The 26,160-nt window shown below is 41.5% G+C and overlaps 1 protein-coding gene across 2 annotated transcripts in view; it reads right to left on the bottom strand.

Annotated features, from left to right (window-relative positions):
• Positions 1 to 26,160, bottom strand: part of CNTNAP5 (contactin associated protein family member 5) — a 293,336-nt gene that overhangs the window by 121,070 nt on the left and 146,106 nt on the right. For both annotated transcript variants that reach the window (XR_013986401.1, XM_081005692.1), the window contains exons 8-10: positions 15,926 to 16,190; positions 13,508 to 13,657; positions 7,281 to 7,452 (exon numbers count right to left, since the gene is read on the bottom strand). Coding sequence is in view for 1 of the 2 variants with exons in the window: in XM_081005692.1 (XP_080861818.1) it covers positions 7,281 to 7,452; positions 13,508 to 13,657; positions 15,926 to 16,190 (587 nt within the window). In the remaining variant the exon portion in view is untranslated. The remainder of the gene's footprint in view (positions 1 to 7,280; positions 7,453 to 13,507; positions 13,658 to 15,925; positions 16,191 to 26,160) is intronic.

Below are 26,160 nucleotides of genomic sequence, written 5' to 3' on the forward strand. Positions count from 1 at the left end.
AAGGCATAACCCACAGTTAATATGTATCTCACTCTGTGTAGTATACATATTACGTTTGTGTGTGTGTGTGTGTGTGTGTGTGTGTGTAGTCATTGGTTTTGTGACCACTTGATCCTTAGAGGAAATGAAAAAATGACCTATACAAAAATAGTAAATCCAGATAAGTTTCTTATCTGGCAGGGCCAGTAGTTTTGGAATACAAGTTCTCTCTCTCTCTCTCTCTCTCTCTCTCACACACACACACACACACACACACACTCGATAACTTGTATTCCAAAACTTTTGGCCCTGCCTGATAAGAAACTTATCTGGATGTACTGTTTCAATATAGGTCATTTATATCTCCTGTGAATAAAATTCATAAAAATTATCTCACACGACACATATTGTATTAATTTATGTGTGTGATAGTGACAGCACAAACATGCTTGGGTTTTCAACCCCTCCACAGTGGCCTTGTAACTGTTGTGCCTCACTGTCATTATCAACAGTACTGTGTTATAGAGAAGTGTCTCGATGAAATTGCCTCTGTCTCACTTTACTTATGTCTTAGATTCTGTTTTATAAATTCTGCTTTCAGGCAGGAACTAGCTGCTGCCGGCATCGTCACCTCCTGGACACAGGCATCCAAGCTATGTCCAAGGACAAGTCCAAAGAGACAAAATGTGGATACTGGACTGTAGTTTGAGAGTCCTGGATTCTTCCGGAGAGTTTATCTGGACAAATAAATGAGGAATGTCTCTGGTTGCTTGTGCTTTCTGGATAACAGTCCTATTTCTACAGTAGTATCCTAGTAAGAGGGTGCTGGGAATTATAAAAGGAATAATCAAAACTATGGGGCCTTGCTCCATGGCATTATCCCTCTTTCTGTCCATGGGAGTTATCAGAGAAAGTGGCTTCCTGCTGCGGCTCCTTCCCCAGCTTGTTCTGGCTTGATTGCCTAATTTCACACTGTCCTTGCTCCTGACAAATAATAAACAAACTCTTGCCAGATAATTATCACAGAAGGAGTTCTCGGCTCTCTGAGAGCTGGCAATGCCATCTCTCAGTTTTATTATGCCTCCCTGTCAGGCATACTTGAGGAACAATCAGATAAGGAAACCCAGCCATCTCCAACTGCATGATCAAGCCTGTATATAAACATGGCACTGCACAACAAAAGAACCTGGGCTACAAAAAACTGAATGCTTAATTTTAGTCTAGCTTATCTGAAAATTCCATTATAGGAACATGGGAAGCTGCCTTGGTCCATTCTCATGACCAGCAGCAGCTCTCCAGAGATTCAGCTAGGAGTTTTCCTCAGTCCTGTCTTGAGATGCATGAAAGCAGGGGTGCAGATTTCAACAAATGCATTCTCCAAAATTCTCCAATAATTTGGGGGGGAAGTCAGAATAAGAAACTGGACGAGTTTTTGGAAAATTCTTGTCCAGAGAAACTGGTTCAGGTTTACTGTCTATGGTTCAGTCCCTGACATTTTCAGCTATACATAGCAGTTCAGACTGCTTGGATTAAAAAATGGCTGTGCAATCCTATGTATGCCTACTCAGAATTAAATGGGGATTCCTGTATATGACTGTAGCATTGTTCATTGAATTGTGAAGTTGCCAGACATAAGTTGACTGACATAAGGCAGCTCCATATGGTCATATGTCCATCCCATCCATCTCACTTGACAGTTGCAGGACATGGCAGCTTGTTTACTTGCCTGTGCTTCACTCAAGAACAGCCCATGCATAGCTCAAGGGAGCCATTCAGGCCCTTCTAGCATCAGGGCCGGTTACCCTGTTACATTTAATTCCAAGGCAATCTACTGATCATGAGAGAGCGGTTATGCAAACAGTGTCAACGCTGGAAATTGTGTACTGTCAGGAAGGGAAAGGTGAGTGCACAATGAAAGTTCAGGATCCCCAAAGACAGGGTGTTAAAGGTAGTGAAGGAAGGAGTGCAAAGCAATGTCTTCTCTCGACAACTTTTTCTAGCTCACTGCAGGTTAATTATTCCAGGGCAAAGACAATATTAAATATTTGCTTCTTCAGTCCCAGCAAGGGAATTTGATTTCACTATAAAACAAATAAAGTTGAAACACACAGGGCATAATTAGAAAGAAGATTCTCCAGTTTCCATGGCCAGTTTTAAAGAGAAAGAATTAATAAGTTGAGATCAGCTGTATCCCACAAATTAAATGTTAAAGAGCTTGCATGTGCAAAAACAACCCTCTGTTTTCATTTTCTCCCCTCCTTTTCATTTCTGTCTCTCTCTTTTCTTAGCCTGCAATAGGATGTAATTTCCCTCTGGTCTGCTTTCCATAATACAACACGCACAATTTTGAGCAGAAAATGCTAAGTCTGAAATTAAATTTCCAAGCATAAATTCAGGTTGGTTTAAGAACATCAGGGCAGGCAGAAAGGAGAATCATCTATTTTAAAAGCAATCTCTGATTAGGAGTAGTGCTCTGCCAAAAATAATTTCCCTTTTTTGGTGTTTTGTTTGTTTGTTTGTTTGGTTTTGCATTATTCATCATTTAATGAGGAACAGGATGCACTTGAAAATTATCAAACCGGGGAGAAAGTTCAGTGACATTAACATGGGTGGGGACAGAGTTTTTGTCATGCTTTCCTTACTCCTGAAGTAGCCAATGGGTGTATATAAGTATCCTTTCTTTCACTCTGCACATCATCTCACTAGTGATCTGCACTCTACAGCCTTTGTGTCCAAAGTATATAATATATCTCATTTATGTTGGAAAGGTAGGGACTATTAACAATATACAAGTCTAGCTATCACATCCTGTCTTCATGCTTTGTCCCATTTAAGACCTTCTCTCTTGGAGTTCTGTTTGGATTGAACATCAGGGCAACAAATAGCTGGACCTGAATTGTTTTATCTGTATATATTGGAAAGTGTTCTGTCTGTCCAATTATTTGTTCTCTATAGGGTTAGCTGCTTCTCAATATATTGCCACCAAATATGACATAAGGGTTTGTGAAGTGGAAGTGGCAGTCTTCATCACTGTTTGGATACTGGGAGCCGTTTAGAATCAATGTGGTGGTCCGAAATGTCAGTTTGACCTGACTTTGCCTGTTTTTTGACATAGATTTGGCTGCCACTAAAATATTAAACTCAGAATGAGAGTCTGGGGTGGAGGTGGGACATCTTCATTGACATTTGAATGCCAGCTGCCATTATGAATCAAGAGGGTAGACTAAGACAAGACTTTAGTGTTACTTCACCCAATTTATGGTGGGCCCAAACTAAAAAAAATACATCATACATATACAAATCACAATTCTTTCGGTTTCTAAAAAATTCTGAGCAGCAGTAGGCAGTGAGTTTTTTGAGAGTGGGTAAAAATAGGTCGCTGTTCAAGAACAATGGGAAAAACAATAAAAGGTATGAAAAGACATGAGTAAGGAAGGGGGGAATGAGGCAAATTATAATTACATGAGAACTGAGGGGATAAACAATAGGTCACAAACATCCCAATTCAGATTTCTGGGATTCATTGCAGAACTTCAATTTTTACCATTACAGGAAAAGATGGATTATATTTCATTAACCATGTTACTACCCACCCACCCCCTGCCTGTCTGTGACCTATGATCTTTGTGCTTGAAACCAACGATGACAAACTAATAGGAAAGTAGTGAGACTTCCCAGAGCCATTTCCCCCAAAATTTGTCCTTCTGTATTTTCATCTATTTGCTGTTAATTGGTTTCACCTAGATTTCCACAGAGGCTGTGATGATAGCGTCCATCACCCAGTAATCCACCAAGTCCCTTTGAAACCTTCTGAAATTGCTTTTGTAAACTTAGTGCCTTTCCATAGAACCTGTGGTGCTTAAAATATCCGTTACGTGTTCATCAAAGTCATCCGTGTGCTCGACAGAAATTTCATTATCCTTATTGTGGTTTCTGGTAGAAAATAGAGAGATAAAATTCCTCTTCACTGAAAAGCTGGAGCATTCTATTCATCTATTTTATCAGCCAACCAGCGACGGAGCTGAGATTTACTGCAGAAGAATTTCACAACTTCAACAAGGTAATTTTACAGAGGTTTTCAGTGGTAAGCACTGGGGATGCTTTTCAAAGATGTTGAAATAACACAAATGGAACACAGCAGTACAGAATGATGGACTCTGGGGCTCTCATTACATTAATTATTTGGTGACTGGTATTCTAGAGATATTCTTGTGGAATCATAGTGTATACTTCTTTAATGCAAAATGTAAAACTCGAAGTACAAAAAAAGCAGGTACAGTGTTGCAGTGTGGTTTTGTTTCTGTTTTCACTGCGTAGATGCCAGTATCTGTGCTGATCCTGAAAGTAAGTATAGACCGGATAAGCTTTAGAGAGACCCCCCCCCCCCCGCACTGGAGTGGAGTAGGAATGGAGTGGGCAGATATCCAGTATTTGTGAATTCTGATATTAATTCAGGGGTGTGGAACATGTGGCCCTCCAGATGTTGCGGAGCTACAACTCCCATAATCTCTGAGCATTGGCCATGCTGACTTGTGCTGATGGAAGCTGAAATATGTCTTCAGGGCCCAGGGCCAATGTCTTCCGGACTTGATCTGTGCCTGGATTAAGGTACAGATCTTCATGAATAGGGGAGGGGAGCAGTGGCGTAGCGTGGAGGGTGCAGGGGGGGCCGGCCGCACTGGGCGCAACATCTGGGGGTTAGGGTTAGGGGGCGCAAATCCACTGGTTAGGGGGCGCAAATCCACGGGTTAGGGGGCGCAAATTACTTGCCTTGCCCTGGGTGCTGACAACCCACTCTACACCACTGGGGGGGGGGGAAGGAGGAGGAGGAGGAGAATATAGCTATCTATGGGACTTTACACTTCTCCCAATATTGCAATACAGCTCTTGGCTCAAAGAAACATGTCAAAATCCATGTAATTTTTAAAGAGATATAACATATCCCAAAATAGTATTTAAATATGGATTTGCATGCAATTTTTTATGTAGATCTTTTTTTAAAAAATAAATTGCAGGTGAGTGTAGAAATAGAACAGAATGGACCTATGAATGAACACATGCTGCAAACAGGAAACAAACAGGTTCATCCATCCCTAAGGGTCAGATTAGTATGATGGCACATATGCTGGGGTTAGCTGGAACCCCTGAACCCTACCCAGGTTTATACCATTTATTTTACAAAAGTATTAGTTTCTTTATCATTTATTTGATCACCCTTCAAGTATGCATGAAGCCCATGAAGCCATGTCTGTCAGGTTCCCTGACACCCAGGCATACATATTTAAGAACCCCCATTTGTCTTTCATAACATATGATGTGACCCAGAGAACTATGGCTCGTGTAATTTGGATGTTACACTATTTGTTCCTCCAGCTTCAACAGTAATGTCAAAAGTGGGTCAGATTGCATGTATGGTGAAATACATATGCATGAGTTGTCATCTGGGGGTTCACCTGATTATCAGCATTCCAAGTTCTGTGCTATCTGTATCTTAGCTATAAGGTAACATGGGGACAATATAGGTAGATTTTTTCTAGGCTTTGTAACTGAGTACTATTGCAGATATAACTAAGTGAATGAAATGCTTGGGAATCTGTGTCATTCTCCCACAGCAGAAGTGGTAGTTATGCCTGCATCACTGACTCAGAAATAAGAGCCTAGGAAGCTTGCAGGGGGAAAGATCACTGGAGAAGCAGGAAGGTAAGAAGGAAATTGATCCTCTTGCATTTGGTTTTTCCTCATTTTGAAAGAGAAATGTCCCTGCCCTTGATTTCTTGAAGAAAGGCTGGAAAAGTAGGATGCTTTCAGAGACAAGTTCACTCATCTTTAGTTAGACTAACTGAACTAATATCCATTTTAGATATTTAATAAAACGGTGTCCTAATTTATTTTAATTATGGCTTCTTTCATTCCTTCTGGCATATGGGAGCAAGGACTTTACAGAAACAAAGTCTTTTCACCTAGCTCTGAACACTGCCTCTACACATACACACACCTCCTACATCCATCCCCAAACCAAGAAATTAATTGGGAGCTTAAAGCTCAAACTAAAAATAAGCAAGATATATTCTGAAAATTCAGTATATATTCATAATGAGGTACAATTGAAAAGCACAGGTTCACATATATGACCTCTTCCGCCCCCTCCACAGAGAGACTTTTGCAACTCGAACATAGATTAATTTCTCACTTAGTGTAAAAATGGCAAACAAGACCACAAAATATTACAAGCTCACAAGCACTTTTACTAAGCCACACAGTTCACTTCTTTTTTAACCCACTCTTCATCACACGCAGTCTCAGGGAGAGGTATATATTAAAATACAAATTCAAACAGCACAGTAATTCCAAGACAATCATTAAAATCAATCATCATAATTTCTACATCCCTATTTTATAGTGCAAATTAATGCATGCCTATTCAGAAGCAAGGTTCATCAGTTACCAGAAGATGTGCTAATAATAATACAGTGGTACCTCAGGTTACATACGCTTCAGGTTACAGACTTCGCTAACCCAGAAATAGTACCTCAGGTTAAGAACTTTGCTTCAGGATGAGAACAGAAATCGCGTGGCGGTGGTGCGGCAGCAGCAGGAGGCCCCATTAGCTAAAGTGGTGCTTCAGGTTAAGAACAGTTAAGAACGAATTAAGTAAGTAACCAGAGGTACGACTGTAGCTATGTCTGCAGAGCTTCTTTTCCTGGTCATCTGAAGTGAACTCATCACTAGCAACTTGGAAACTGGATAAGGGGGAAATCACAATTTGGTACAGCAGGCTAGTTTTCAAGTTACTTCCTAAAATTCTGAAATTTCCACAACATGAATTGGGAGGGGGGTATTTTATTTTTTGCTATGCTTCTAAAAACTGCTATGGTATGCACTAACCTGCAACCTGTAAAGGATTCCATTTAAGCAAAACAGAAAGTGTGATAAGGCAATGACATGTTTTGATCATTCAAACATCTCCTTTTCTTTATCATCCCTTTACAACTTCAAAGCTATCAAATTCTGTTTGTGCATAAAATTTAATCTTTGCACAAATCTGCAGCTTGATTTAATTTGCATACTCCATCTCCCACAAACTAATATGGAGCGGGGAGAGAGAGAGAGAGAGAGAAGGAGAGATTGAGTGGAAGAGATGATGCTTCGTGCAATTCCAAATTCTTCCCAGCAATACTTTTTCCAGTTACTCCATTTCACCTAATGTTGGAGGATTAGAATTTTCACTTACAGCAAACTGTACTTATAAGCCACTTGACTGAAAGAAAACAAAACACACAAGAAGAAAAGAGAATAATTACCTGTCTTTGATGCCACAGAGATCAATGCGCAAATCACTAAAATTCCCCAGGGAACCTTGCTGAACTAAAATGAGGTCCTTGGGCTGGTTATCAATAAAGATGAGTCTCATGCAGCCTTGAAAAGCCGTAATGGGATTTAAACATTTTGAATCGGTAAAATTGTCAGGGCACCCTGTGGGACAGAGAGGGGAGAAAAGAGTGAGATGAAGAATACTTAAATGATAATTTATTTCCTTGGGGGTTCACTGATGGAAGGTCTAATTATTCCTAGTGTTCTCATTGCCTGCTCGATGTGAGCAAGTTACAAATTCTATGGCAATAAATAAAAATTAAAGAAAGAAAGCAGGCAATAATGCTGACAGAATACAGATACTTGGAGAAGCTCAAAGTTTTTGCTTGTCTTCTTTTAAAGCTACAAAGTGCAGTCAAGATTCAGTAAAAGAGTTGCCACTGTTTTCAACTGGATGTTTGAGGATTGGATCTGAAGGGCAGAACCTACCAGGAGCATCTGTACAAATTCCATTAGGAAGCACCCTTGTATACCAGGTACAGCTGACCCTATCATCTGGATGCAGCTGGCCCTATGTCACACATCCTTGTTATCCACTGAGGAGAAAAGAACCTTGTCCAAAGGACAGATCTGGCTATATTAGGTTATTAGGGATCTTTGTTGAATCTGAACTTTGGCTCCACACAATACTAGCATCATCCAAGCTTGGAGGGCAGCCATGCATCCTCTTAAGGTTGACAAGGCACGGCAGGGAGTGAGTTGATTAGTGAAAACTTCATTCTGGCCCAAGTGGGTGGAATAACATTCCCATAGCACAAAGAGGTTCGATTCTCCCTAGTTCTACAGAGATAATGGTGCCCACCTCTCTGTTCTGGGTTGTGACATTTTTTAGAGGATCTGCAAAGAGCTCTCTATGAAATCTTGTGTGTTTGGGGATGGAGGCAAACTTGCTGGAGCTGATAGCCGCATGTGGCATTTGGTCCAGGCAAGCAGAACTGGTTGGTTAAACATCTGATGCATTATTGGGTTAAGGGCACTCTTTATTCACCTTCCACTTCCTTTGGCTTGGGAGGGGAGGTCTTTGGGGGTGTGCTTTAGGCACTGCATGCACACCTTATTGAATTCTGGATAGCAGAGCCATGGTGTGCTTGTTGAGTCTGAAAAACCCAAGGTTCATGTTGCAAGGAGGGAGAATGACTTTCTAATCCTTTCCTATGTGGCCATAGATTGTACAGTGGTATCTCTGGTTACAAACTTAATTCATTCTGGAGGTCCATTCTTAAGCTGAAACCGTTCTTATCCTGAGGTGCGCTTTTGCTAATGGGGCCTCCAGTGCACAATTTCCGTTCACATCCTGAGGCAAAGTTCGCAACCAGGAGCAGCTTCTTTTGGGTTAGCAGAGCGCGTAACACTGAAGCGTTTGCAACCAGAAGTGTTTGTAACCAGAGGTACCATTGTAACTGTAAACATGCCCAGGAGATGGGAGGGGTCCAATCTTTCCTTATCAATAACTCACCTACTCAGACTCCTATGATTTGACCCAGGCATAGGCAAACTCAGCCCTCCAAATGTTTTGGGAATACAACTCCCATCATCCCTAGCTAACAGGACCAGTGGTCAGGGATGATGGGAATTGTAGTCCCAAAACATCTGGAGGGCTGAGTTTGCCTATGCCTGAATGTGGTTAATTGTGGCTTGTTTTTTGTTTTTGCAGATCCTCCAGTTTGTTATATTTAATAAATTCACACACGTTTTGCATCTTGAGCCATCTTTATGGGTGTGCTTACAAATATTTTCCCCATCTCTCAGCATCTCAGGCCTTATATGATGAGATTCTGCCAGGTTATGCTTTTCACACTTTTCACAGTGAGTCCATATCTCTGAATCCAGGACTTCTTAGTGTTACCATAGAACAGGAAGAACTAATCCATTATAAGCTTCCATTTCCCTTGTTGAGCTTGTTCTGGTTAAGCCCTTGCAGCCCACTATAATGTACCAAGACTGATTTCGCACATTTCCCTGCCAAAATGGGGAGACTGTCAAGTCAATGACAAATTATAATATATGACGGGTGGCTCATTTGGGCTTGCTGGGTCACAGATTGTGCAGGCCCATCCAGGAATCAGTTCCACAGCACTTGAGCAAGCAAACTGACACAGGAATAGAATTAAAGGTTCTATATGCCTGGCTAAGCCATGGAATGACCATCAGCTAATACAATTAGGTAATAGTAGCAATGAATTGACAGTTGGCAGATGTCTAAGTATTGGCTCCATGCTGCCTGCTGATAAGGTATGCCCTAGAAACCCTATGCCACCTTTTTCCATATGGCATTTAAATTGCGCTGAGCTTTACACCAGCTTGCTAGGGTCATGTTAGCATCTGGGCTAAGAGTACTGCTACGCTGAGGGAGAATCGGAGAGGGGAAATGAAAATGTCATCTGAAAGCAGTTTGTACTCCGGATATAATCGAGGAGCACAGAGTAAACTCTGTGAAATATCATAGGTGCAAAAGTCAAACCAAAAAGAAGTCTTTAATCCCACCACATCCTGCACAAAGGTTAGCAACAGAAGCGTTGCCACAATATAAAAGCAGTCATCATAGCCAAACAGGGCTAAACTGAGGCAAATATTGTCCTACCCTTCATAGCATAGTGGGTGGGGGGGGGTGAAGGGGGGTTAAGATAATGTTGCTGTTGTTATTTTAAAAAGATGCACGCAGCCCATCTTTAAACAGGTGGATGGAAGGAAGGAAGGAAGGAAGGAAGGAAGGAAGGAAGGAAGGAAGGAAGGTACTTTTAGGAAGCAAGAATTTTAAAATCTCCAAAGATAACTCTCAGATACACAGAGGTGCAAAATCTTTCCCACCTTGCTGGTTATGTTTGCTTCTACAGAAAGAAAGATTTGAGTTTATAAGGACTTTATATAGGGGTTAAGATGAACCCAAATCCAGAGAGCCTGTTAACTGTGCCTCCCCAAGGGTGCTTATTTCAATTGCTTACAATGTTACTGTTGTCCTCTTTCTTGATTTTAATCACAGGAGCTTTGGATGGCATAAATACCCACCTAGCCCCTAGCTTGATAACAATATTTTTCAAAAAAACACCTTTCAATTAAAAACTGGAAAGCAACACTTCATAGTTATAAAGAAAACTGCTAATTTTTGCGCTCCATGGGTTGATGTTTTCAAAGAGTTTATAACACACATAAATTTTGAAGTGCATACATTTGTAAGTATTTTATATTCAAATGCAAGTACCACTTATGGTGATTCTAAAATATTATATTTGGCAGTATAATAGTGCATAAGAACAATTATTTTATTGTGATGCTGCCTTGTCTGAACAAGCAATATGTGACTGGCTCATAGACAAACATATTTGAAAATATGGGAGCAAGCAGTTGTCTCCTACAAGCCAAAATTCTGCAGCCTTAGCTAATGTCACATAAATAGAGTTTTTGTGCCCAAAGTGATCACTAGCCAAAACGAGGGAATTACATAATGACCAGCCAAACCTCCCAGAAACCTCTTATATGCTGCTAGACTAGAGCAGACCATATACAATGTGTACACATCATACCTTTAAAGCATATTTCAATCACATTCATTCCCTCAAAGAATTCCGGACAGTGCAGCTTACCCCTCATAGAATTGCATTTTCCAGAAAACCCTTAAAAAACTATAGTGCTTAAAATTCCTTGAGGGAAAGAATGTCCTTCAAATGCCATTTAAAGGTATAGTGTGTATGCAATTATAGACTCATGTTTGTAAGAGCTTCTAGATCAGATTTTCTTTGGTCTGAACAATTCAGGTTTCTACTATCCCAGGGTATCCCTTTAGATATTTTCTCTCTGGATCCAATCTCCATTTCATTAACAGCAGCTCAGCTAAACAAAGGACAGTTGTTAGAGGGCCTTCATCCAGAAAGTGATAAACTATCCTCAGGTTTATAGGCCCAAATCCAGAGATTCCTACTAAACAGATACAGGGGAGTGTGTGCATGGTATTTCTGGGTCAGGTGTGTGTTGCCAAACAATTAATTGGCACTATCTACAGTTCTCTGATTATGGGACTGGGTGGTGCTGTGGGTTAAACCTAGGACTTGCCAATCAGAAGGTCAGTGGTTCGAATCCCCACGAAGGTGTGAGCGCCTGTTGCTTGGACCCTGCTCCTGCCAACCTAGCAGTTCGAAAGCACGTCAAAGTGCAAGTAGATAAATAGGTACTGCTCTGGCGGGAAGGTAAACGGCATTTCCATGCGCTGCTCTGGTTCACCAGAAGCGGCTTAGTTGTGCTGTCCACATGACCCGGAAGCTGTACACCGGCTCCCTTGGCCAATAAAGTGAGTTGAGCGCCGCAACCCCAGAGTCGGTCGTGACTGGACCTAATGGTCAGGGGTCCCTTTACCTTTAACTTACTCTGATTATGTTGTTGTTTTTGTTGTTGTTGCTGCTGCTGCTTTATTAATTAAATTAGTATACCACCCTTTAGGTAAATAGGTAAAGGACCCCTGGATGGTTAAGTCCAGTCAAAGGCGAATATGGGGCTGTGGCGCCCATCTTGCTTCAGGCCGAGGGAGCCGGCGTTTATCCACAGACAGTTTTCCGGGTCATGTGGCCAGCATGACTATACCGCTTCAGGTGCAATGGGACACCGTGATGGAAGCCAGAGCACACAGAAATGCCGTTTGCCTTCCTGCCGCAGTGGTACCGATTTATCTACTTGCACTGGTGTGCTTTTGAACTGCTAGATTGGCAGAAGCTGGGAAAGAGCAACAGGAGCTCACCCTGTCAGGTGGATTTGCACTGCTGACCTTCCAATCAGCAAGCCCAAGAGGATCAGCGGTTTGGACCACAGCACCATTCGGGTCCCTACCACGCTATTACCCACAGGTCTCGGGGTGGTTACAACATAAAATCACAGTATAAAAACACAAAATACGTAATAAAAACAAAAACAACCCAGTAACCCCCTCCCACAAAACACATTTGAAAAGGGACTTGGGCGTCAAACAGCCAAAGGCCTGGTTAAAGAGGAAGATTTTTGCCTGGCACCTAAAGGTGTATAATGAAGGCACCAGGACTAGCGCAATGAATCAACGCACCATATTTCCTCCTGAAGCAGGCAGTCCATATTGAAGCTGAATGTTAGAAGATTCAGGGCAGATAAAAGAAAGTACTTCACCAGCAGCAAGTAGTTATGGGCAAAAGATTGGGTGGCTTTGAAAGAGGTTTAGACAAATATATGGAGGCGAAGGCTATCCATGGCTACTAGTCACAATGGCCATGTTCCACTTCCACTGGGTAGGCCTTTGAATACCAACTGCTTGGAATCAGAGGTGAGGGGAGTCCTGCTTGTGTGCTTCTCAAAGGCATCTGGTTGGTGACTGTGAGAACATGATGCTGGGCCATTGACCAGCAGGCTGTTCTTATGCTCTTACATTTTCCCCCAAAGAAAGTGCACACAGTCAAATGTGCACATGCATGTGCACACATTGTCCCCACCACCACCACCTTCTGTGTCCATATGTGAGCTCAAATAGTGGCAGATATACAGATGAAATGGAGACTGAAGAAAATGAAGAGGACATACTCTCTTCTGCTATTTCTCCTTCTCCAGTAATGTAAAACTAAGTGGAGGTCAACAAACAAAAGAAAACTTATCACATGGTCTGGAGATCATTTACAGGAAATGTTTAAAGTGCAATCCAGAGCAGCTTAGGTATGATTAGTTCTGACTGAAAGTAATGAAAAAATAAGCACTTATCCCTGCACTTCTCCACTGTGGATTTCAATTGGAACTCAGCATGACAAAACACTATATAGATACATCCATCATTGACGTGGAAAGGTGCAATCCACTCCTAACCATTATTATCTGCCTTCCCAAAACTTTCTACCATCTTACTTATATCAAATTCATCAGGTTGCATACAAAGCTGACACATTTTCATTTCAGAGGCATCTGTGTATTTTGGTTTCTCAGCATATTGTGACTTATCTATTTTGACAGCTAACCCCAAAAACATGTAGCTTTCCAATGGTTTGGGAGACACGTGATGATTGTTTACTAACAGATCCTCTTTTTAAAATAAAGAAACACACGCATACATAAAACATAATAGATAACAACATTGGTTCTTTTAAGAATAACAACTAACAAAAATGGACAGATTCATCATTTTTAGTCACTGCAACAGCACTGGAAAGCAACGTACCTCCAAAATAGTAGCTGTGCCCTGAATAAATCTGTGAAACAGTGGTTGCATGAACTGTAGATGCTACATCATTATCGAGAGTTAGGGTGATGCGATGTCTTCTAGCATTGATGTTAACTGCATGCCACAGACCATCATACAGATTGCTGCCTGGGAAACAAGGAGTGGAAAAAAGATCAACTACTCATGGGGGACAAGAAGGAAGTGGAGGAGGAGGGGAAGCTTGTGAGTAATTACTGTCCTTTAGGAAAATAATAAAACTGTCACTCAGACAATGTCAGGGGGAGCACACACACACCAGGTATAAACAAGCTAACATTCATGAAACTTGTCCCCAGAGCCAGAGTCCTCATGCACTACATGAAGCTGTTACATATATAAATATCTCTATTCATTTCAATGAAGGGGATGGAGACCAGTATATATCCTTGCACCCCACCGAACTAAAGAAGGAAGCCTTTGATTTAGAGGCACTGTAAATCCTCTGTACCCTCTTTGTCCCACTAAAGAATTGTTGAATTTTAGACTTTTGTCTTCTGCTTTGGGTTCCCAGTTGTTGTTGGACTACAACTTCCATCATTCCTAGCTAGCAGGACCAGCAGCCAGGGATGATGGGAGTTGTAGTCCAATAGCAATTGGGGACCCGAGTTTGAGAAACACTGTTCTAAATGCATGCTGAGGAGAAGCATTCCCCAAATTGGACTGAAGCTCCCATCAGCCCCAGCCAAGTTAGAGAAGGCGGATCATGTCCTTTGTTGGATACGACTCAATTTCTTTAAACCCTTCCACCAATCTATGTGACTGCATAGATTAGGCTGGGATTTATAAGTTTGAATATAACTATTACAAGGATAAAAAAAATGGGGGGGGGGGTTGATTACGAAAACAAGGAGAGCAAAAGCTAAAATAATTTTGGTTTGGCTCTACTTCGGATTGCTGCCAAATAATTCTATGGCATCTTAAAGACTACTTGTTTTCCTTTGTATGGTACTCCATTGGATGCAAGGAGGTTCATGCATATAAATGCTTATCTTGTTCATAGAACTTTGTCTATTTTTGCTGCAGCAGTTGCTGCTCTAGATTTTAAGGGGCTAGATTTTTTGTTGTGCTTTTACTACTTATTGTCTTTTGAGTTGCTATATCAGCATGCAATAACCTTCAGACTATTATCAAGCCAAGGGCATGCTGTCATGTCAACCACAAACCAGCATACTGTTGAGATTTTCCCTCTCGCTAGATTTGGCAGATGGAATAAAAGATGGTTCTTCTAAGCTTGAGTTGCCCAATTTTCACTTCCCTTTAAAACAAAGGATACTGTTTTGATGTCATGTTTCATGTTGGAAAGCCAGGGACTGGCTACCTATGAGGCCTAGAAGATCTGTTCCCTGCTTCTCTCTCTGGCTCCTTTCCACCTGACCTGGGTGGGTGGCACCCTGTCTGACTCCAGTTATAAAGGCTGCTGAAAGATGTTTGTAAAGCACTACTCCATTTGGTGCATAATGGGGAGAATTTGGCATGTGGACAGGAGATTAACACACCTCTGTTTTCTGCAGCATTCTACAACACTTCTGCTGTGATACTTCAGTTAAGGTGATACTTGAATTTAACTGGTTTAAAATGAAACAGTTTGATATTGATGTAGTTTTCTGTTACTGAGCTTATTGAAGAGTTTATTAAATAAAATGTTATTTTTGGAGACTGTATTTATTATTCATTCATTCATCCCGCCCCCCCCCCCCCCAAAAAAAGAAAATCTATACCACCAATGTGGGAGGTTTTTAGACAGAAGTTGGATGGCCACCTGTTGTGGATTCTTTAGCTGTGCTTCCTGCATTGCAAGGTGTTGGACTTGATGACCCTTGGAGTCCTTCCAAGCTCAGCAATTCTATGATTCTATGCAGTGTTTTTTTTTCCCTTAAAAGATGTTTAGGGGGACTCTCATTTCCCTACTCATATTGAAATACTGCCCCTCAATGAGACCAAACCTAGATTCACAAAATGTTTAGGGGTATGCGTCCCCCTGCGTCCCCCCAGAAAAAAGCACTGGTTCTATTATTTTTAAAAAATGCATCAACAGCACTGTATCAAGGAAACCTGGGTGAACAGATTACTTTCAAGCAGGCATCTAAATGTCAACATGGTAGGAATCGGCTGACTTTAACTGGGAACTCATTCCAAAGGGCAAATCATGTGCTTAGAGGAACTTTAATTGTGATGTTTTTTGTTAGCTTCCTAATGTGGAGCCAAACACTTGTATCATGGCATGTGTTTGATAGATCTATGGCTATGTTTTAACTGTATGTAGTTACAATAACATATTGATATGTTTACTGTTCTTTTGAGCTGCTTAATTTGGAAAGCCAGTATAGAAACAAAGAATCCGAAAGAAAGTAAATATTTCTATTAGATGTGCAATACCTGCACTAACGCCTACATATTTCTCTGCTCCTTTCTGGATGATGAGCGACATCCTTCCATGCTGGAGGTATAACAAGAGTAAACCGGAATCTTCTGACAGCTCCGTGGATAGCAGCAAACCATCCTTGTTCCACGTCCGAAACTGGAAGCTAACTGACAAGCCATCAAGCTGGGGAGTGCCTGGTAACAGCAAGTAACTGTTGTTGGAGCTGTCAAAGGTGATGGGAGTGATTTGTGGTTCTGAGCAGGCAAAAGTCACATTACCCTGGAAAGTAATAAAAACAAGGGGAGGGTGGGAAGGGGAAGGAGACAATGACAGGCAACCATCAAGCTGTTTTCCCATTCAGTGGCTCTGAATACGCTGCAGTTATCACAACAGGAGGACAGGAATATAATGTACCTTTAGGATTGTGTGTATGTGTGTGTGCAACATATAGAACCAGACAGTTTCTCAGTTATACAGACACTTCCTTGCTGATTTCCATCCTATTGGTGTGGAGAATGAGTGCTTTGCTGCAGTTTTAAATAAAAATAGGACTGCATTTGCACATTCATGCCCTGGGCCAAGGAAATACACATACACATACATAGTGTTGCACTGGCTGGAAAACAGAGCTTAGATTTGGCAGTGGGGTAAGGTGGACATCCTTCTACATGCCTTGACTGGGTTGGTGGCCATAGAACAGCAGCCGAATCCATGCTTTGCATAGAGAAGATACCAAGGTCAGGCTCATTTAACAACAGGGTTGGGAAATATCTCTACATGAGACCCTGGTTCACCACAGTCAGCATCATTACTGGACTTGATGGACATGCAGCCCAGTAAACCATGAGAAGAAAAACTCTTCACAACTTAAGAGGGAGGAGGGGAAAAACTTGCTGGGACCATTGGCTAGGTTTCCCGGGGCTGAAGAGCCAACTGTTCCCTACCTCCTGATGTATAGGAGTCCAATGTTAGTCCTATAAGCTGCCCTACACAGCATGTGCCTCCATCAAGCTCAGTGGGGCAGGATGATCACAGCATTGTGGAGGTGTATCCACGTTAACTTTGTACATTAATCTTCTTGGTCAGTCAGTTTGGTTTATTGGGTTTAGCAAACAGCCATTAGACACAGAAAATAATAACAACATGAATTAGGGTTGCCTTATTTCAAAAAGTGAAAATCTGGACAGAAAAATTGTTGAGCTGTTGTTGGCCAAAGTTGTTAAACTATTTTTGCAAAATCTCAAAAAAAAGACATTTTTGAGCTATTTTTAAAGGAAATCTCCAAAAAAGACACCGTCAACATGGGTTGCCATATGTATGGATTTCTCTGGACATTTAAGTGATTTCCTTCCAGACACTATTTACGACTGCTGATTGCTGGCTATGTCCAGGAAATTCCAGACGTACGGCAAACCTAACAGGAATACTGCTACTAATAATGGTTTACATTTCTACTCCCTTACCCCTAGTGGATAAATTATTTTCTGTTCTCCCTTCAAGTTTTGTTACAAGAAATTTAGATGTTCTAAAGGATATCTCTCTTTCGACATTGGGCAGCAAAGACAGGTCTTTAATCTTCACCTTGAACTGATCTTTGCTCACTTTCACTTCAAAACCAAAACTAAACAAACTCTCACTTCCAGAGCACACTGCTTCCAGATGATTTAAGTTTAGTGTGGCAGGACAAATCCTACCATTTATTTTTCTGACTAACTTTCTGATGAGTTCTATTCCAGTGAGCGTCGGAGCTCTCGGAGCTTGATCTCAACATTGGTTCAGATCTAAACGCTCTCCTGAATGGCAGCTGGACTCCCAGTGCCTTTATTCTTGGCAATTCCATTGTAAATTAATTCAAGGAAGGAATATATCAAGCAATTAAGAATAAAGGAAGAGAAGTGCATTCACAGCTTTCAAAGATAGTACACAGGGTTTTGTGGACAGGGGGAGAGCTGCAACTCACTTGCTTTTGAACCAAGGCACTTTGTGAAATATCAACTGAAATCTGATAAACCCATTCAAGTAAAAGGCCTTCCGTGTGGTGCGGTCTCTCATTAGAAATTATATCTCATTCTAACAGTATTATTAGGATGAACAAAAGATGAGTGATTTGCAGGAAGCTATACGGTGCTTGGGGATTCCCTTATTGAAAAGCTAGGACAAAATGATGGAATAGCTTCTTATCACTTTCAATAGCTTTGAACAATTCTTAGTTGACAAGGGGAAATTAAACAAAGTTCTGGAAAGATGTTTAATTTGCTGCTAACTGAAACAAAAGCTTCAATGGGATCTTTCTCTCTTTTCCTAGATTACAAGACAAAAGTACACTGGAACAAGGAATAAATGCATTTCAATAAGTCCAGTTTGAATGACTTCTTATCTTTAACACCTCCAAAATGATTTCAGCCAGAAGGTGGAGTGAAAACCTAATCAAAAACCATATAAAAGCCAAACTATGCCAAACATTTTCTCAATAAAACATCTGCCACATTTGTAGGGAGTGGGAAGGGTGGAACTGGGGGGAGGACCTTGGTGGGGCAAGGGTATTCTCAATACATTTAAGGGACTTTCAAGTGTGGGGGCTTTACAGTGAGTGTATTCAGACATAATATTTTGTGGGCGACTTTCCCATGCTTTCTTGTTGAATGAGTTTCAAAGTTGTATTCACACCATTGTGATTTTCCATTGCAATATCCACAAGAACCACACCTCAAGGTGTGGGAATGGCTCGATGATTACATATCTGAAAGTTTCTTACTCCTTTCCCTCTTGACCACACCACACTCCTCCCCTCACCCCAGTCGCTCATCCTACACATGCATACCATCTTCCACAGTTGAATAAAGGCTAGTTGTAGTGCAATCCTAATTATGTCCACTCAGAAGTAAGCCCAAGTGATTTCAGTGCTACTCACTCCCAGCCAAGTGAAGTTAGGATTGCAAGCTTTGGTCTGTAGCATTCCCCATCCCGTCAGAAACCTCTATATTGTTACCCAAAACACCCACAAGTTTTATAAACTTGTGTGTGTGTGTGTGTGTGTGTGTCTTAGTTCTTAGTGGAGAAGATCCAAGAGGAGGAGACAAGGCTTTCTGCATAACCTGTGAGGCAATCCTGGCCATGTGTGTCCTTCCAGACCTGGAATAACCCAACCCTATTCCCACAATATATTGGATGTTATTTGTCAGGGACCGTGCTGAGAAGGGCTTCACTGAGGAAGAATGATGGGAGCCACCCCCTCCTCCTGATCCTGAATCTTCCCAGGAGCCAGAGGACAGTATAGATTTGGAACAGTGGTTTGCAGAGGGACATAGTTCAGAAGGCAGAAGCTGGGAAATACTGGATGGGGAACAGCTAGCAGAAGAAACACTAGAAGAGAGAGAGTTAACAGATTCACAGTCTCTGGATAGTATCCATTCCCGTCTCCCAAAGTCCAGGAGATCTCAGAAAATGGCAGAACAGAAAAAACAGCAGCTCAGATTAAAAAACATAGGAGTGACGTAGATTAATAGGGACAGGAGAGGGTGTGATTCTTAATTGGGAGCACCGCCATTTCTAGGAGAGATGTTCTTTGTTCTCTCACTGTGATTATTAAAGTTTCTAACTGGTAAGAAGACACATTTTCCTTGGTTCTGCTTATTTACTGCCACGTTGACGGGAGGGACGGGGAGCTGATTCCCTGAAGCCTGACATTATTAGATGTTAATCAGCCAACAGCCTGGGTGAAGAGAAATGTTTTCATCTGAAGCCTAAAGGTGTGCGATGAAGGTGTCAGCTGAACCTCCCCCTGCCCCCCCCCCCAAAGCTAGTGATTCTTGAGCTGCTAAAGATTTAAGTTCTCCATTTGTTCCCTGCTCACACAAGTCATAAAAACATGTTAAGTCTTCCCTGGAGTGTGCAGAAAGCACAGAACATTCACAGCCCAATAATGGGGCTCTGAAGGTTGTGAGGCAATTTCAAAATTGACCCTTAAAAATATGATTGCTTTATTGTTTCATCTGATGAGAAGATGCCATGGGCACTGCTTCACTTTATCATAATCCAATCCTGGCTGAGGTCCAGATAAGATTGCCAGATGTCACTTACTGAATGTGATGGTTGTTTAGTGCAAAGACTGTCTGTTGTTCCAGTACATCCAGCCTTGCAGAACATGATATTCATTCCATATGTCAGAATGGCAAGAACTCTGTTAAAGTTCGTACAACAGATGGCCAAATTGCTACTGTGGGCTTCCCCCACTTTTTCTTATTTTGGGAATTTTGATGTATCATGTCAAGATGCGGAGTCAACACAAATCTGAAGTGAATAGGGTAGTGATAGGGCAGTTGATAGCAGCCATGGCTCCCAGTACGATTCTGAGCACAATTCAAAGTGTTGGTGCTGACCATTAAAGCCCTAAATGGCCTCAGCCCAGTATACCTAAAGGAGCGTCTCCACCCCCATTATTCAGCCCAAACACTGAGGTCAAGCACTGAGGGCCTTCTGGCAGTTCCCTCACTGTGAGAAGTGAGGTTACAGGAAACCAGGGCCTTCTCGGTATTGGCGCCGCCCTTTGGAACGCCCTCCCATCAGATGCCAAAGAAATAAACAACTATCTGACTTTTAGAAGACATTTGAAGGCAGCCCTGTTTAGGGAAGTTTTTAAAGTTTGATGTTTTATCATGCTTTTAATATTCTGTTGGGAGCCACCCACAGTGGCTGGGGAGGCCCGGCTAGATGAGTGGGGTATAAATAATAATATATTATCATTATAATTATCATTATTCATCTCCCTGGATCTGGATCCTAAAGGAACATGGTTGTGGTAAGCAGACAGATTCTTCATTTGTAGATCTGACTTACAAGATTTCACTGTTTGTCTGATATCACTGTTTGGTAACACTTTATACACCCTCATTCTTCATAACTGAATTTTGCTTTCTTTGGAATTTGGGAGTGCAGATAGTTATCCTGCAGCCATTGCAGGTTTGTGCCAGCAGAGGGTCTATGAAGCTCTTAGAATGAACATCACCAGGCACATCTGGACTGAGCTGGTCAGCCTGTTTCCTAGCAATCTTCCTTAATAATAGTGTGCAACCAAACATGGCAGGGGTAGATGTTTCCAGGGCTAGTCTTAAGGCTTAACAACTTTGCCTGTCAACTTAATGCCCCATTTTGGTTCTGGATGGCAGATATATTGTGGCCAGTTCTCAGTTCACAGGATGGAATGGCAAGTAGTTTGTCATCTCTGTGGGTAATTTAGTGACCTTGGTCTTTGCTACAGGTTACTGAACATTCCCTAAATGAATGTTCAAAAACTGTTGACTTTCCTTTTTCTAAGGAACAAAGTAAAGATACAGGAACTTTGTCCTTTTTATCTGGTAACTAATTGTGCAACCCTACTGGTACATTTGCACACCCATATCCAAGACAGATGAAATTTTTGAGGTGACTGGATGTATATTATAAATGGAATACAGTACAGCCACTGCTTCTGCGCAATTGAATACATACAGTAGGGGCCGTGCTGGCTAGTCAGCTTCCTTTTCAGCACTTCTCACTGATTTGGTGAGATTAGCATGAATGAGGGTCAAAACCACGTGAAAAAATGACACTAGATCTTAGCTTGTCCCTAGTGCCTTCCCTGGAACAGTTGCTATTACAGCTGAACTCACTTTAACTGAAAAAGAAAAGGATAAAAAAACCCTCAAACTTTTCCCTAGCTGTGAAATAGAATAAGAAGTTTCTATCCTCCAGAGGGAAACTAGAAGATCAGACATGTCTAGCTGCTAAAAACTCCATCTAGCACTCATCTGGCATTTACGAACTCCATCGAGTCCAATGTTTCCAGTCTGATTAACGATTCCTTTAACAGGTACTGAAATGTACTCCAAAGGGGCTTCTGCTGCTGTTATTACAATTTGAACTTCCTAAATTCAGGCAATTAAACAGAGATATTTAACATTTCCTTGGTAGATACTGCCTTGACCCTCATCCACTTGGGAAAGAGGTCTGTCACTATCTATTTTCAGGAGTAACATGGCAAGCAAGGGAATTTCCTTTGTTGCAAACAGGCCATTGTAGAAGCTATCAAAGCAGATACAAATTGTTTAGTTAAAAACATTAAGTGAGAGGCAGTGCATATTTGGAGCATGTCTTGGCATGCAATATCGCCTTTAAAAAGAAATCACCTAGCAGAACCCTAAGGAAATGCTATGTAATCTGACTAAGAGGAGGTTTTAGCAATCATCCCGAGACTGTCTCTGTGTATAGCATCAATGAGTGAAACTTAATTCTCTATTTCTTGCCTATTTTGCTGATTACTCAAGTGTGGATTACTATTTTATCAGAAGAAAGTTGAAGTATGTGAGTGCGGGTGATGAGGATAATTAAACTCCCGCAGTTACAAACCCAGGAGACATAAAAGTAATCTCTCAGCTCAGTGTCCCATCCTACGCTGATGCTGCTAGATTTAACACCTGGGTGAGTGCTGAGGGTGCCTTTCAGTTAGTCTGGATCTTCAGCTCCTTAAACTTATCATCTTGGGTCTTCCAGAAGGAAGCATTTCTAAACATATTAATAAAAAGTGTATGGATAATACAAGCATTGTGTTGGAATACCACAGTTAGGATGTCACAGAAATTCTTTGTGTAAAGTCTCATGCAGAACATTCATTTAAAGCACACTGCTTCCTCCCAAAAATCATGGGAGCTATAGTTTAAAGGTGATGGGGATTGTAGCACCATGGTACATAAAACTACAGCTGCCATATTTCTTTGAGGGAAACCATGTGCTTCAAATTTGCTGAAAGTGAAAGGTGAAGCACAAGGCCTCCAGTTAACCCAAATAAAGTTGAAGCAGGGTTGGGATTTCTTAATTATAATACTTTGTTATGCACATGGAGTTACAAAATACGTCCATATTGGAGCAGTTATGAAGGGTGCTCACATGGAAAAATACCATTTCCTTCTTTAATATATTTGGGAGAAATGGTCATTTCTTTCTTGGCCTCAAATTACTCAAACTTTGATAGGAAAGGCCACAATTGATAGGCAAAAGTCCTCTCCATAAGTGATGTGATACACACATGCATTTTTCATTCAGTATTTGAGTACTTGAGTATGTAACGATTTCATAAGAAATAATCATGATGCTCTCATTATGCAGGCAAAAAGTGAAGAAGAACGTAGCTATTCATGCTGATTATTAGAAATTGGTTCAGAGATAATTTTTGCCTTGCTTTGAGAGTAGAAGTCAGAGAAGAAGAAAAATCTCCTTAAGGAAGGCCTGTACTTACTTAATGGTCATATAAAGAGGATAATGGGGTCTTTTGTCAGCAGAGAGGACACTTCAATTATTGGGATGCTCTTAATACAGAAGCTCTACTGTACATAACTAAGCTAATATTTTCAGGAGGAAAGAGGTGAAGTCACTGATTGTCATTAAAGAGCAGAGGTTCTCATATACTTGAATTCCTTTCTTGGGAAACTTTTATGTCCCTGCTCAGAAAAGTATCAGATAACAGAACTGAAAGGGCTCAACAGAATGATATTTCATCCCTTTGAGAGACTTTGAGGATCATATGCTTGGCTAAGCAATTCTGAATTTTCTTTATCTGAGTCTCCAAAGCTTTTAGGTCACTGGCCAACAGCGCAACAAAAGATTTTACTGCCTTCACGCTTGCAGTAACCGAGCATTATCACTTCATTACCTGGTCCAGTAGCTGAGACGCAACTGCAGAGGACAGCAGCAGCCAATTTTAAAAATCATAAATCATTCTACTAAGAAACAAAGGTAAAAACAGAAAAGGGAATAATAGACAAACATAATATAGATAGCTTGATATTTCCCTCTTTTCAGTAGAGAAGGAAGCAGAACCAAAGGCTTGTCTTTCAAATTCACCTTGCCAGACAGGACAACTAAAAGTGGTGAAATAGCAGATTTAACACTTTGTGCCGAGTCAGAGGTACAGTGACCTAAAACCTATCCAGTTTTATTCACTAGGACTAAAATGTTTTAATACTTTCATTAAAACACATCATTAAAATTGAATGCACTAGGGCTGCATTCATACCAGACATTTAAAACACATTTTCCCCACACAAAGAATCTTAGGAACCAGAGTTTGTTATGGGTGCTGGGAACTGTAGCTCTGTGGAGTGGGCTAAACCACAGTTCCCAGATTTCTTTGGGAGGGGTGTTTTAAATATGCTTTAAATGTGTGGTGTGTATGCAGCCTTGAATTCTGTTTGCCTTCCATGTTCATTTCTAAAAACCAGTCCTTTTCAAATGATTGGGATCTGCCTTTTACATCCTACTGGGCATTCCCAAGTCATTGGGTGTATCTGAAATAGCTCATTGGGTCATGGCCACAGATGGCTGGTTTACAGAATGCAAAAGTAAAGTAGGCTATATTACTATGGATTACAGGTAGAGACGCGGGTGGCGCTGTGGGAAAAACCTCAGCGCCTAGGGCTTGCCGATCGCATGGTCGGCAGTTCAAATCCCCGCGGCGGGGTGAGCTCCCGTCTTTCGGTCCCAGCTCCTGCCCACCTAGCAGTTCAAAAGCACCCCTAAGTGCAAGTAGATAAATAGGTACCGCTTTATAACGGGAAGGTAAATGGCGTTTCCGTGTGCTGCGCTGGTGCCGGCTCGCCAGAGCAGCACACGGAAACGCTGGCCACGTGACCCGGAAGTGTCCTCGGACAGTGCTGGCCCCCGGCCTCTTAAGTGAGGTGGGCACACAACCCTAGAGTCGGACATGACTGGCCCGTACGGGCAGGGGTACCTTTACAGGTAGAGGACGCCTTTTTTTGAAATAATCCCTGCAAGCAATACCCCAGCACACCAGTCTTCCTGTGCTACTTTTCTACTTGAACAAAATTGTACTTGGGGGATGCAATTACATTTTTAAGTTAGAGGACTTGAATAGCTGTGAGGCTTGCCGTTCAACTGTCCATTGACTTTTATTTGCATTCTTCTGTTAGAATTAATTGTCTTTTGTACTGTTAGGAGAGATAAAAGGTGTTCAATAGCTTTTAAAAAAACTGGGGGGGGGCGTTTGTGAAGAAAATCAAAGCTGAAACATGACTGGAGTTAATAAGAAGCAAATGTTTTTGTTGCCATGTTAAATAGCTGTGAATGTGCTATAAAGATATAGGATTTGGTTTGACCTCACCAACCTCTGCATCTGGGTATAGAAAAATAGGCCCTGGCAGCTTTCTAATGGGGTAATGGGTCATCAGCCCACCAAAGATTCCCCACCAGATCGTAAATGATCAGCATTCTGTCCCATTATCCAAAAATAAACATCAACGTTCAGTCAATTTCTTAGCCTCATCAGTGGCCAACGACTAGGAAAGTTTTCTGCCAGTGTCTGTTCAGCAACACATACCACAACCACTTCAAAACATAGCTGGTTATATTTTAAGCCTGTCTGACTCCAGGCAAAAGGGGATGAATTGAATAGTCTTCTTCCATTTATAGAGGAATATTTGATCTAGGAGAAGATTCCACTAATGGAAGAGTAGACAATTTCTGACGATAACCCCTGTACCCTTGAATATTTGCTGCAGAGGGTTGCACGGCATGGGAGATTTAGCATTTAGTACTCCAGTCCTCCTAGTGATGTATGGAAGTGAGAGCTGGACCATAAAGAAGGCTGATTAGCGAAGAATTGATGCTTTTGAATTATGGTGCTGGAGGAGACTCTTGAGAGTCCCATGGATTACAAGAAGATCAAACCTATCCATTCTTAAGCAAATCAGCCCTGAGTGCTCACTGGAAGGACAGATCGTGAAGCTGAGGCTCCAATACTTTGGCCACCTCATAAGAAGAGAAGACTCCCTGGAAAAGACCCTGATGTTGGGAAAGATTGAGGGCACAAGGAGAAGGGGATGACAGAGGATGAGATGGTTGGACAGTGTTTTTGAAGCTACCAGCATGAGTTTGACCAAACTGCGGGAGGCAGTGGAAGACAGGAGTGCCTGGCGTGCTCTGGTCCATGGGGTCACGAAGAGTCGGACACAACTAAACGACTAAACAACAACAACACTCCAGTCCTTCACTGAAGTAAATACTCTTTCACAACCAGAATGGCTCCTCCTGTTCAAAAAACTGGCACCATTGGATACAACCTTTTGTTTCCTTGCTTCTGACCTGAAAATGTCCTCTGTGTACTGCTATCCATCTGATGTGCTTTGATAATAATAAGAGTTTTGAGATCAAAGGTATTCAATATTTCCTTAAAAGTGAGATTAACATCTACGTGAGATTT

This window comes from Podarcis pityusensis (genome assembly GCF_964106645.2).
Source record: "Podarcis pityusensis genome assembly, chromosome: 1".
Lineage (NCBI taxonomy): Eukaryota > Metazoa > Chordata > Lepidosauria > Squamata > Lacertidae > Podarcis > Podarcis pityusensis.